The sequence below is a fragment of the Salmo trutta genome, chromosome 27 (assembly GCF_901001165.1).
Source record: "Salmo trutta chromosome 27, fSalTru1.1, whole genome shotgun sequence".
In the NCBI taxonomy this organism is placed as follows: domain Eukaryota; kingdom Metazoa; phylum Chordata; class Actinopteri; order Salmoniformes; family Salmonidae; genus Salmo; species Salmo trutta.
The window spans coordinates 33,251,712-33,266,284 of NC_042983.1; the positions used below are offsets into that span (position 1 = coordinate 33,251,712).

Genomic DNA, 14,573 nt, shown 5'->3' on the forward strand with positions numbered 1-14,573 from the left:
GGCAGGCAGGCAGGCAGGCAGGCAGGCAGGCAGACAGACAGACAGACAGACAGACAGACAGACAGACAGACAGACAGACAGGCAGACAGGCAGACAGACAGACAGACAGACAGACAGACAGACAGACAGACAGACAGACAGACAGACAGACAGGCAGACAGGCAGACAGACACAGCTCTTCATGCATACAACAACTGGTGTGTCTGTTTGTTTTGAGTCAGTGTTTCCCATTCTGTAGGGGGGGGGGGGCAAACAGTCACTGTATTTCTACATGCTGTAATTTTCACCTCAGGGTCACTGGTGCTCTTAGGTCAATTCTCCCTAGCCATGCCTGAACCTTGACCAGTTGACGTGCTGAACAGAAAAGCTGACCTTAGACCAGCTATTAAAGGCTGGTGTAGCAACAATGTCACTGGCCCCTGCTTTTAAACTGTCGTCCTCTGACCTCTAACCCTGTTATCATGTCTGTCAACTGTTGCACCATTAGGTGACCTGTGTGTGACCCTCTCCAAGGCGGTGTGTGGCTTGTTATGGAGGAAAGTTATGATTAACATAGTGGGCACTGCTGGGCCATGTGAGCTATGACAGGAGAGGTGGAGGGAGAGATTAAAGTTGTGGAGACAAGGTCTTAAGACATCATTACAGCTACAGACAGTTAGTCTGACCAATGCCACAGCATCATTGTTTGCCATTCGCATTGCAGTTGAAAATTATGGAACTCGTAGTTACTTAAAAATGGAAAGCTGTTCAAGCTTACAAACTGGCCCTTTGCTTTTTTAATACCAGCACCACTCTAACCAGCACCAATACCACCAGCACCAATATCACCAGCATCACTACCACCAGCACCAATACTACCAGCACCACTCTAACCAGCACCAATACTACCAGCACCAATAACACCAGCACCACTACCACCAGCACCACTCTAAGCATCACCAATACTACCAGCACCAATATCACCAGCACCACAATGACCAGCACCACTACTACCAGTACCACCAGCACCCCTGCCAGCACCACTACCACCAGTACCACCTGCACCAGCACCAATTCTACCAGTACCACTAATACCAGCACCATTACCACCAGCACCACTTATACCAGCACCACACTTACCATCACCAGTACCACTACAACCAGCACCAATATTACCAGCACCACTACCACCAGCACCACTACCACCAGCACCACTACCACCAGAACCACTACCAGCAGCACCATTATCATCAGCACCCTATCACCAGCACCACTACCACCAGCACCAATACCACCAGTACCACTATCACCAGCACCACTACCACCACCATCACTAACATCACTATTACCTCTAAAGTGTGAAGTCACCCATTTCCCATCCTGGAAACGTGGAACCGTTTGGTGGGTTCTGTCTCTGGGTTATTGCTGGGGCGGGTTGCCGGGTGGCTGGGCTCAGTCAAGCGGGTGACAGCTCAGCTGCAATGGAAAAGCTGTAGGCCTGGATGACCGTCCTTGGAAGACCGACCGGCACTGTCGAGCCACTAGCCCGGAAAACTCTTTACCAGATGTTGTGGAGGTGTTCATTATAGCATGAGCTGTCATGGTGCAGAAACATACCGGTGATCTCTCTCTCTCTCTCTCTCTCTCTCTCTCTCTCTCTCTCTCTCTCTCTCTCTCTCTTTCTCTGTCTCTCTCTGCCTCTCTGCCGCTCTCTCTCTCTGCCTCTCACCCACCGGCCAGCCCATATTTTGATGAAGAGGAGAAGGATGAGAGGCAGCCTGGCCCCGCTTGTCTTCACTCAAACCAAAGGAAAATCTCCACAGTGGCCCTGCCCCAAAAACAGAGAGCTAGACAAAAAGGAGAGAGGGAGAGAGGGCGTCTGCTGTGCCTGGCAGGTTCTCCTCAGTGCAGAGGTAGACATGGCAGTCGGTGACAAAATCAAAGGTCATGTCACTTTTGACTGGGAGCGTTTGTGCCCCGTTAATTTCCCCCGTGCCGCCTCGGCTCCTCTCCTCTTCGCTGGCAGGCAGACGGTGTTGTTGGCGGGGTGAGAACGCCGCGCCAGTCTCCCAGCCTCCTCCTCTTCATCCTTGTGAACCTCTGTACCCGTCGTTGTTAACAGTGTTAGCTCTCCCGCTCCGTGTTCTGCCGCAGTCTTTGATGTTGTTCTGTTGCTGCTCTCTCTGACTGTTTGGGTTGTGTGTGTGTGTGTGTGTGTGTGTGTGTGTGTGTGTGTGTGTGTGTGTGTGTGTGTGTGTGTGTGGGGTGTGGGTGTGTGGGGTGTGGGTGTGGGGTGTGGGTGTGGGGTGTGGGTGTGGGGTGTGTGGGCATTCAGTCACTAGCCCAGGGCTTCAGCGCTTCCTCTACCCACTCTGTGACACCTGCTTTCTTCAGTCAGGCGCCTGCCTCTCTCTACCACACAGACCAGCCCTCTCTCTACCACACAGACCAGCCCTCTCTCTTCCACACAGACCAGCCCTCTCTCTACCACACAGACCAGCCCTCTCTCTACCATACAGACCAGCCCTCTCTCTACCACACAGACCAGCCCTCTCTCTACCATACAGACCAGCCCTCTCTCTACCATACAGACCAGCCCTCTCTCTACCATACAGACCAGCCCTCTCCAAGAAACAATGATACAAACAAAGTCTTTCCCAGTCTTGTTTGAACAAAACTCAGAGGTTGGTTCTCTTTGCATTGTTCTGACTGACTCAATGCTGACATGTGTATGCCAACACAGCTGAAATGAAAGTGAGTGCATATTCTGTGTATCGCTGTTGAATGTTGTCATGATAATGATTGGCACTTGGACTGGTTTGTGTGATCAATAATAGCAGCCAACCTCACCCCTCCCTGCCCCCTGCTGGGTGAGCCAGGGCTGAGTCAGTCCAGACAGAAGGCCTCCCTGTGAGGGACAGGGCTCTGCAGCTTGTGAAGGGTCGGGTCAGATAGACTCTGCCTGCCACACACAGCATACCAAGCAGGGCCTGCAGAGGGGAAGACCCCAGCAGCTGGAGAGGTTAAAACCATCTCACATATCAAGGAGGAAAACCAGGAGGAGGAGAGGGGGGAAGAGATGAGAGAAACAAAGGAGAGTTTACCTTCATGTTCGTCGAGATGTCTGTCTTGGTGTCAATTCCCCTAGCGGCTGTCATTCCCCTAGCCCCTAGCGGCTGTCATTCCCCTAGCGGCTGTCATTCCCCTAGCGGCTGTCATTCCCCTAGCGGCTGTCATTCCCCTAGCGGCTGTCATTCCCCTAGCGGCTGTCATTCCCCTAGCGGCTGTCATTCCCCTAGCGGCTGTCATTCCCCTAGCGGCTGTCATTCCCCTAGCGGCTGTCATTCCCCTAGCGGCTATCATTCCCCTAGCGGCTATCATTCCCCTAGCGGCTGTCATTCCCCTAGCGGCTGTCATTCCCCTAGCGGCTGTCATTCCCCTAGCGGCTGTCATTCCCCTAGCGGCTATCATTCGAAAGGTTAGTAGAAAGAGAGCAGAGATAGTGGATTTTCTTCAGCCAGCCTGACGGTAGGAGAGAGAGGGAGACTTGGTGGGGTTCGGAGGAAGAGAGGGGGATGGCGTTTGCATCTTGTCTAGTGTGTGTGTGTTTATCCCTGTGTATATGTGTGTGAGTGTTTATCCCTGTGCGTGTGTGTGTTTATCCTTGTGCGTGTGTGTGTGTTTAGGTTCATCGACCCATCCAAGCCCTGAGTGGTAGTCCGGCATACACACATCCACTGTAGTGTTACTATTCACTCTCCTCCCCCCAGCCAGCAGGCCTAGTAAACATCTGCTGTAGTTTCCTACTGTACATCCATATCTCTGCCTGCTCCCTGCTCCTTTAGGGCACACAGGTGTCAGGATGTGAAGCCTACTGGGGCTTAATGACTGAACAGAGGAAATGGCTTGCCATGGCCCTGACCCTATAAACTGGTTTTAAACAAGCCAGACACACATAAACCCTGCAAGACTCATGCCCTCCAGAGCATGTGTTCACAAGCACCACTCCACACTAAATGGTCTATACTTTATTTAGACGTTTCACCGAGCTCTGTATTTGACATATTTCACCTGAATATTTGTATATATACATGTACCCTCTGTAATCTGTGAGTATAACCTGTACCGTTCAGAATATTTGAACGCTTTGACTATGTTAATTTCCCCTTTGGTAAAGTGTTGGATTGAAGCGCGTTGCAGGCTGTGTGAGCGGTCCACAATCCTGTCATCAGTGAGTCTTTGAAGCGTTGGGTTGTAATGATAGTAATTCAGACGATGTGATAAGGGGATAAACAGCTGAATGATACGATAAACAAACAGCTGAATGATACGATAAACAAACAGTCTTCGTCATTACAGAATTGGGGGGGGGGGTGCTGAATTCATCAGCGCGGCGCTGGTAATTGATGTCTTCCGGAGACGCAGCGTTTAGCTGTGGAAATCTTCAGGGCTGATGAGATGACATGTCTTTCCTTTTATTTATACATTTTACACACTCTCGTACTGGTGAACAAGGCTGTTCTCTTTACCACAGGCTAGACGGGAGGAGGAGTAGAAAACAGGGGAATGACTATCATTCCCTCTGTCTCTGTGGGTCATGCCTATCTATAATTGATAGCTCTGTTTTAGATAGCATAGGGCCTACAGTATGATAGTGTGCTGTGTACTGTAGTAAAGGCTGTGTTTGGAAAAATCCATGATCTCTTTTTTGTGCTTCCTCTATGGTTGTTGATTCTATCACATTGTGTAGTAATATTTACCATGTATGATATTATAAATACCTCACATGCGACTCATGATAAGACTAAGCAATTAGCCAATAATATGCAGTGAAGAAATGTCTGAGAATGGATTCTAAATACAAGGCATAACGTTTAAGTTAAAAAATAACATGAACAAGCATTACAAGGCATTGTCCTAAGCATGGTCAGAGTGTAAGAGAGAGAAATCATAGCCTGGAAGGCCATGCCCCAAGAGTCCTTGGGGTGGAGAGAGAAAGAAAGACTGTATCGCAGCAGGTCAGGAACAAATCAAATCAAACTTTATTTGTCACATGCGCCGAATACAACAAGTGTAGACCTTACCTTGAAGTGCTTACTTACAAGGGGACTAAGTACACAGCCCTGAGGTGCCCCAGTGTTGAGAATCAGTGTGGAAGACATGTTGTTGGCTACCCTTACCACGTGGGGGTGGCCCGTCAGAAGTCCAGGATCCAGTTACAGAGGGAGGTGTTTAGTCCCAGGGTCCTTAGCCTAGCGATGAGCTTCGTGGACACTATGATGTTGAACGCTGAGCTGTAGTCAATGAACAGCATTCTTACATAGGTGTTCCTTTTGTCCAGGTGGGAAAGGGCAGTGTGGAGTGCGATTGAGATTGCTTCATCTGTGGATCTGTTGGGGCGGTATGAAAATTGGAGTTGGTCTAGGGTATGGGGGAGGATGTTGTTGATGTGAGCCATGACCAGCCTTTCAAAGCTCTTCATGGCTACGCCCGATCTGCATCCTCTTTTCCTCCGTCTTTTCTTCATACAAATGACTGGATCTGGGCCTGTTCCCGGGAGAGCAGTATATCTTTCTCGTCGGACTCGTTAACTTCTCTGGGATCGTTCGGGACGTGAGCGTCCCACCTCGCCAACAGCCAGTGAAATTCCAGGGCGCCAAATTCAAACAACAGAAATCTCATAATTAACATTCCTCAAACATACAAGTGTTATACACCATTTTAAAGATACGCTTCTTGTTAACCTCTCTAGGGTAGGTGGCACCAAATCGTCCCACCTACGTAACAGCCAGTGGAATCCTGTGGCGCGTTATTCAAATACCTTAGAAATGCTATTACTTCAATTTCTCAAACATATTACTATTTTACAGCATTTTAAAGACAAGACTCTCTAACCACACTGTCCGATTTCAAAAAGGCTTTACAACGAAAGCAAAACATTAGATTATGTCAGCAGAGTACCCAGACAGAAATAATCAGACACCCATTTTTCAAGCTAGCATATAATGTCACAAAAACCCAGAAGACAGCTAAATGCAGCACTAACCTTTGATGATCTTCATCAGATGACACACCTAGGACATTATGTTATACAATACATGCATGTTTTGTTCAATCAAGTTCATATTTATATCAAAAACCAGCTTTTTACATTAGCATGTGACGTTCAGAACTAGCATACCCCCGCAAACATCCGGCGAATTTACTAACAATTTACTAAATTACTCACGATAAATGTTCACAAAAAGCATAACAATTATTTTAAGAATTATAGATACAGAACTCCTCTATGCACTCAATATGTCCGATTTTAAAATAGCTTTTTGGTGAAAGCACATTTTGCAATATTCTAAGTAGATAGCCCGGCATCACAGGGCTAGCTATTTAGACACCCAGCAAGTTTAGCCTTCACCAAACTCCGATTTACTATTAGAAAAGTTTGATTACCTTTGGTGTTCTTCGTCAGAATGCACTCCCAGGACTTCTACTTCAATAACAAATGTTGGTTTGGTCCCAAATAATCCATAGTTATGTTCAAACAGCGGCGTTTTGTTCATGCGTTCAAGACACTATCCGAATGGTAAATAAGGGTTACGAGCACGGCGCATTTCGTGACAAAAAAATTCTAAATATTCCATTACCGTACTTCGAAGCATGTCAACCGCTGTTTAAAATCAATTTTTATGCCATTTTTCTCGTAAAAAAACGATAATATTCCGACCGGGAATCTGCGTTTAGGTAAATAGACAAAAGAAAATAAAGCACGGGATCGACTCGTCCACGCGCCTAAGCCCATTATCCTCTTATCGGCCACTTGCCAAAAGCGCAAATGTTTTTCAGCCTGGGGCTGGAATGACATCATTCAGCTTTTTCCCGGGCTCTGAGAGCCTATGGAAGCCGTAGGAAGTGTCACGTTACAGCAAAGATCCTCAGTCTTCAATAAACAGAGACAAGAAGAACAAGATCTTGTCAGAGAGGGCACTTCCTTTAAGGAATCTTCTCAGGTTTTTGCCTGCCATATGAGTTCTGTTATACTCACAGACACCATTCAAACAGTTTTAGAAACTTTAGGGTGTTTTCTATCCAAAGCCAATAATTATATGCATATTCTAGTTACTGGGTAGGAGTACTAACCAGATTAAATCGGGTACGTTTTTTATCCGGCCGTGTAAATACTGCCCCTTAGCCCTAACAGGTTAATCCAACCACAGTGTCCGATTTCAAAAGGCTTTACGGCGAAAGCACACCATGCGATTATGTTAGGTCAGCGCCTAGCCACAGAAAACCATACAGCCATTTTCCAAAGAAGGAGAGGTGTCACAAAAGTCAGAAATAGCGTTAAAATTAATCACTAACCTTTGATGATCTTCACCGGATGGCACTCCCAGTTCTCCATGTTAGACAATAAATGTGTGTTTTGTTCGATAAAGTTCATCTTTATGTCCAAAAACCTCATTTGAAATTGGTGCATTATGTTCAGAAATACATTGTCTCAAACAAACATCCGGTGAAATTGCAGATAGCCGCTTCAAATTACAAAAATTCTCATCATAAACATTGATGAAAGATACAAGTGTTATACATAGGATTAAAGATAAACTTCTTGTTAACTTCTTGGGGCTATGTGGGACGTTAGCGTGCCACCCGTGGCGCACCCTATCAACAGCAGGTGCATTTCAAGAGCGGCAAATTTGAAACCAAATAAATGTCAAAATTCAAATTTCTCAAACATACAACTAACTTACAGCCTTTGAAAGATAAACATCTTCTTAATCTAACCACGTTTACCGATTTCAAAAAGGTTTTACGGGGAAAGCATAAAGTTAGGTTATGTTAGGAGAGTACATTGACAATAGCTGTGTGTAGTGTATTGTCGATTCAGACAGGCGTCACCAAAACCATAAAATCAGCTAAAATTATGCACTAACCTTTTACAATCTCCATCAGATGACACTCCTAGGACATTATGTTAGACAATGCATGCATTTTTAGTTCTATCAAGTTCATATTTATATCTAAAAACAACGTTTTACTATGGCGTTGATGTTCAGGAAATCGTTTCCCTCCAATACCGGCAGTCAAGTCATGACAACAAAATAATTAATTAATATTAGAAAACATTGGTAAAATATTATATTGTCATTCAAAGAATTATAGATTTACATCTCTTGAACGCAATGGACTTGCCAGATTTAAAATTAACCTTACTGGGAAATCACACTTTGCAATAATCTGAGCACTGCGCCAGAAAAATACGCATTGCGATACAGACTAACCGCCATGTTGGAGAGATCTAAAATCGAAAATACTATGTAAATAATCCATTACCTTTGATTCTCTTCATCATATGTCACTTCCAAAGAATCCCAGGTCCATAACGAATGTAGTTTTGTTCAAAAAAGCTCATCATTTATGTCCAAAAACCTCCGTGTTGTAGCACATGATCTAAGCCAGCCGGACTTCACTTCAAGAACGGAAAAAATATATTTTCGTTCGTTCAAACATGTCAAACGTTGTATCGCATAAATCATTAGGGCCTTTTTTTACCAGAACATGAATAAAATTCAAGGCGGACCATTGGGTTCTCTTTTAAAACGTTTCGGAATGAGAGTACCCACCATCAAATCGCGCGCCAGGTGTCTAATGGGCCATTGCCGTTCCAACGCTCTTCTTCAGTCAGATCTCACTGTAGAAGACTCAAAACACTTTGTAAAGGCTGGGGACATCTTGTGGAAGCAATAGGAAGTGCCAAAATATTCCTCCTTCCCTTTGTTTTTCAATGGTATAGGCTTAAAGTCAATTCAACACATCAGGTATCCACTTCCTGTCAGAATCTGTCTCAGGGTTTTGCCTGCCAAATGAGTTCTGTTATACTCACAGACACCATTCAAACAGTTTTTGAAACTTTAGGGTGTTTTCTATCCAAACCTGAACAATAATATGCATATTCTAGCTTCTGAGTTGGTGTAATAGGCAGTTAAAAATGGGCACATATTTTTTCAAAAATTCTCAATACTGCCCCCTATACCCTAACAGGTTAATCCAGCCGCTGTGTCCGATTTCAAAAAGGCTTTACAGCGAAAGCACACCATGCGATTATGTTAGGTTAGCGCCTAGCCACAGAAAACCATACAGCCATTTTCCAACCAAGGAGAGGTGTCACAAAAGACAGAAATAGCGTAAAAATGAATCACTTACCTTTGATGATCTTCATCTGATGGCACTCCCAGGTCTCCATGTTAGACAATAAATGTTTGTTTTGTTCGATAAAATTCATCTTTATGTCCAAATACCTCCTTTTTGTTTGCGCGTTTAGTCCAGTAATCCAAATGCACAAAGCGCGGGCACAAAGTCCAGACGAAAAGTCAAAAAAGTTCCATTAAAGTTAGTAGAAACATGTCAAACGATGTATGTAATCAATCTTTAGGATGTTTTCATCATAAATCTTCAATAATATTCCAACCGGACAATTCAATTTTCATTAGAAAGGAAAGAGAACGAGCGTCGCACTCACGGCCACACGTGAGACTAAACTAATGTCTTTCAGCTTGACCACTTGTTGAAACAGCTCTTATTCGATCCCCTTTCACAATACAAGACTGAAACAACTTCTAAAGACTGTTGACATCTACTGAAATCCTTAGGAAGTGCAATCTGACCCCACAGACACAGGATATTGGATAGGCAATCAATTAAAAAAACTACAAACCTCAGATTTCCCACTTCCTGGTTGGATTTGTCTCAGGTTTTTGCCTGCCATATGAGTTCTGTTATACTCACAGACATTATCGTAACAGTTTTGGAAACTTTAGAGTGTTTTCTATCAAAATATACCGATTATATGCATATCCTAGCTTCTGGACCTGAGTAGCAGGCAGTTTAGTTTGGGCACGCTTTTCATCCAAAATTCTGAATGCTGCCCCCTATCTTAGTGAAGTTAAAGGAAATAGATTCTTCCAGTTCGTGGTGAGTAATCCCAGTTCTGATGTCCAGAAGTTATTTTCGGTCATAAGAGACGGTAGCAGCAACATTATGTACAAAATAAGTTAAATAATAATAACAAATGAACAAAATAGCACAATTGCTTACGGCATGTAAAACGTCAGCCATCCTCTTCGGCGCCAACTTAACTGTATAAATAACAGAAAGAACAATTCATCTAAGAAACTTTTATATCTATCTGAGTTGTTTGGATTCCAAAGCTGAGTTGTTGACCAATAGTATTACTGTAAAGTTAACCTCCAGTCAGACCTACATGCTTCCCAGAGGTGTGACACAGAGAATGCTGAATTCCTAAGACAACACAGAGGAACTTCTTGAATACAGTTGATTAGAAGAGTATCTTCGGGGTCTGCCCTACAGGTGCCTAGGTCTTTCTTGTATAGCACTTGCTGATAGGTGACAGTTGTCTCGTCTGGACCAATGCATCCCGGTGAATAGGCAGAAATAGAAGCCATTAGCCAACCCTACTGAACTATAAACAGACACTGCTCCTCTGACTACTATTTACTCCCTCCACACCTCGTTGTCTGTCATCTGTCGTTGTCTGTCGTTTTGAATCAATTTCATGTGTTTAGATTGTATAGATACTTTATTTAGGCCTATTGTAGGTGATTTGAGAGGCCTTGTATGTCTAATTATGGTGGTCTTTATGGGTTTTATCAGAAAGGTCAAAACAACAACCTTTTCACAACTCCTGTTTTTAGAGTCAACTTCTCGTCATTCACAGACAGGAAGGCAAGGGCAAGTGTTTCCATGAAAACCTATTTTCTTCCACAATCCCAATCCTCACTTCAGCATTCCCAGATACATATTGTATGGAAAGATTTATCTTTTCATCATTGCTTTCAATCAATCTCTCTCTCTCTCTCTGTCTCCCTCCCTTTCTCTCTCATTCTCTCTCTCTGTGTGTGTGTGTGTGTTGCGGTTAAGTAGAGGGATTGGTGGCCTGCTGAAATGGCCATTGTTTCATCGGTTTTGGACCAGTGAAGCACATAGTTACACTTCTTTGTTATTGGGCTTACTCTGCTGGAGTCCCTCTTCTATGCTGTCCTCCTCTCTACTCCCCTAAAGTGATGGGAGAGATGGGGGACTGGGCGTAGGTTAGAGATGTCTCTCCTCCTCTCTACTCCCCTATAGTGATGGGAGAGCTGGGGGACTGGGTGTAGGTTAGAGATGTCTCTCCTTCTCTCTACTCCCCTATAGTGATGGGAGAGCTGGTGGACTGGGCGTAGGTTAGAGATGTCTCTCCTCCTCTCTACTCCCCTATAGTGATGGGAGAGCTGGGGGACTGGGCGTAGGTTAGAGATGTCTCTCCTCCTCTCTACTCCCCTATAGTGATGGGAGAGCTGGGGGACTGGGTGTAGGTTAGAGATGTCTCTCCTCCTCTCTACTCCCCTATAGTGATGGGAGAGCTGGGGGACTGGGTGTAGGTTAGAGATGTCTCTCCTCCTCTCTACTCCCCTATAGTGATGGGAGAGCTGGGGGACTGGGCGTAGGTTAGAGATGTCTCTCCTCCTCTCTACTCCCCTATAGTGATGGGAGAGCTGGGGGACTGGGTGTAGGTTAGAGATGTCTCTCCTCCTCTCTACTCACCTATAGTGATGGGAGAGCTGGGGGACTGGGTGTAGGTTAGAGATGTCTCTCCTCCTCTCTACTCCCCTATAGTGATGGGAGAGCTGGGGGACTGGGTGTAGGTTAGAGATATCTCTCCTCCTCTCTACTCCCCTATAGTGATGGGAGAGCTGGGGGACTGGGTGTAGGTTAGAGATATCTCTCCTCCTCTCTACTCCCCTATAGTGATGGGAGAGCTGGGGGACTGGGTGTAGGTTAGAGATATCTCTCCTCCTCTCTACTCCCCTATAGTGATGGGAGAGCTGGGGGACTGGGTGTAGGTTAGAGATGTCTCTCCTCCTCTCTACTCCCCTATAGTGATGGGAGAGCTGGGGGACTGGGTGTAGGTTAGAGATGTCTCTCCTCCTCTCTACTCCCCTATAGTGATGGGAGAGCTGGGGGACTGGGTGTAGGTTAGAGATGGGTTCAGATTGGTCTGGAAGACTAAGAGATTATACAATCAGCCCTGTATTGCCTTGTGTTGACATCAGCCATATATACAGTACATGTACAGTATGCATCATGCAATTTGTAGGAATGAGAATGAATGAGAATGCCTGTCTGCCTCACGTAATGTATGTATTTGTGTCTCTCTCTTCTTCTCTTGTTCCTGTGGCAACCAACATGCAGCAAGCGATGGAGGACTTGCTGGAGGATGAGGATGAGGACTATGACAAAGATGACAAGGTAATTATATCTCTGTCTGTCTGTCTGTCAAGGGACAGAAAATCTCAGGGGTGACAGTGTTCCACACACAGGAAATACCAACACATACATGGCATGTGTACTTTAGATGCACACATTCAAATCTGCACACATACACACACACACACATGCTCACATGCATATATTCTCTCACACACAAACACACACACACACACACACTTTGAACATTGATAGTTGTCTTCCTTAAATGGGTCCAGACATACACTGAGTGTACAAAACATTAAGAAATGCAATGCTGCTGGGTTTTTCACATTCAACAGTTTCCCGTGTGTATCAAGAATGGTCCATCACCCAAAGGACATCCAGCCAACTTGACAACTGTGGGAAGCTTTGGAGTTAACATGGGCCAGCATCCCTGTGGAACGCTTTCGGGGTGGGGGGTTCCTAAAGTTTGGTATACTCACTGTACATCACATTCTCTACCCATTGTAACCTCGTCATGCATAGTATTATGGTTGTCAGTATTAGTGATTTTCAATCTCTCCCTGAACGAGTCTGTAATACCAACATGTTTCAAGCAGACCACCATAGTCTCTGTGCCCAAGTAAGCAAAGGTAACCTACCTAAATGATTACCGCCCGTAGCACTCACGTCGTTAGCCATGAAGTGCTTTGAAAGGCTGGTCATGGCTCACATCAACACCATCATCCCGGAAACCCAAGACCCATTGCAATTTGCATACCGCCCCAACAGACCACAGATGACTTAATCTCAATCGCACTCCACACTGCCCTTTCCAACCTGGACAAAAGGAACACCTATGTGAGAATGCTGTTCATTGACTACAACTCAGCGTTCAACACCATAGTGCCCACAAAGCTCATCACTAAGCTAAGGACCCTGGGACTAAACACCTCCCTCTGCAACTGGATCCCCCTGATGGTAAGGGTAGGTAACAATACATCTACCATGCTGATCCTCAACACTGGGGCCCCTCAAGAGTGCGTACTTAGTCCCCTCCTGTACTCCCTGTTCACACATGACTGCGTGGCCTAGCACGACTCCAACACCCTCATTAAGTCTGCTGACGACACAGGACGACACAACAGTGGTTGGCCTGATCACCGACAACATTGAGACAACCTATAGGAAGGAGGTCAGAGACCTGGCAGGGTGGGGCCAGGACCATAACCTCTCCCTCAATGTGAGCAAGACAAAAGAGCTGATTGTGGACTACAGGAAAAGGAGGGCCGAACAGGCCCCCATTAACATAGACAGGGCTGTAGCGGAGCGGGTTGAGAGTTTCAATTTCCTTGGTGTCCACATAACCAATGAACTATCATGGTCCAAACACATCAAGACAGTTGTGAAGAAGGCACGACACAACAACACCTTTTCCCCCTCAGGAGACTGAAAAGATTTGCCATGGATCCCCAGATCCTCAAAAGGTTCTACAGCTGCACCATCGAGAGCATCCTGAGCGGTTGCATCACCGGCTGGTATGGTAACTGCTCGGCATCTGATCGTCAGGCGCTACAGAGGGTAGTATGTACGGCCAAGTACATCACTGGGGTCAAGCTTCCTGCCATCCAGGACCTTTAAGCTAGGCGGTGTCAGAGGAAGGCCCAAAATACTGTCAAAGACTCCAGTCAATCTAGTCATGGACTGTTCTCTCTGCTACTGCACGGCAAGCGGTACCGGAGCACCAAGTCTAGGACCAAAAGGCTCCTTAACAGCTTCTACCCCCAAGCCATAAGACTGCTGAACAATTAATCAAATGGCCACCCGGACTATTTACATAGACTTTTTACTTTGTTTTTACATTGCTGCTTCTCGCTGTTTATTATCTAAGCATGGTCACTTTACCCCAACCTACATGTTCAAATTACCTCGACTAACCTGTACCCCCACACATTGACTCGGTACCGGTACCCCCGTATATAGCCTCGCTGATGTTTATTTAATGTGTTACTTTTTATTTAATTTTATACTTTTCTAATATTTTCTTAACTCTATTTCTCTGCATTGTTCCTTGAGTGGTTCCTTGAGTGGCGCAGCAGTCTAAGGCACTGCATCGCAGTGCTAGTGTCACGTATACTCCCTCTCCGGCCTCTTGGTCATCAGGCTGCTGATTATCCCACACACCTGTCACCATCGTCAAGCGCACCAGCACCTCATGACACTCACCTGAACTCCATCGCCCCCTTGATTATCTTCCCTTTATCTGTCACTCCCCTTGGTTCTTTCCTCAGGCGTTATTGACTCTGTTTCACGTCAGTGCGTTGTTTTTGTTTCGTGTTTATTATTTAGTTTAT

General features: G+C 45.5%; 1 protein-coding gene across 3 annotated transcripts in view; it reads left to right on the forward strand.

Annotated features, from left to right (window-relative positions):
- Positions 1 to 14,573, forward strand: part of LOC115164918 (multiple C2 and transmembrane domain-containing protein 1-like) — a 260,651-nt gene that overhangs the window by 190,956 nt on the left and 55,122 nt on the right. For all 3 annotated transcript variants that reach the window (XM_029717838.1, XM_029717841.1, XM_029717840.1), the window contains one exon: positions 12,223 to 12,279. In XM_029717838.1, the coding sequence (XP_029573698.1) occupies positions 12,223 to 12,279 (57 nt within the window). The remainder of the gene's footprint in view (positions 1 to 12,222; positions 12,280 to 14,573) is intronic.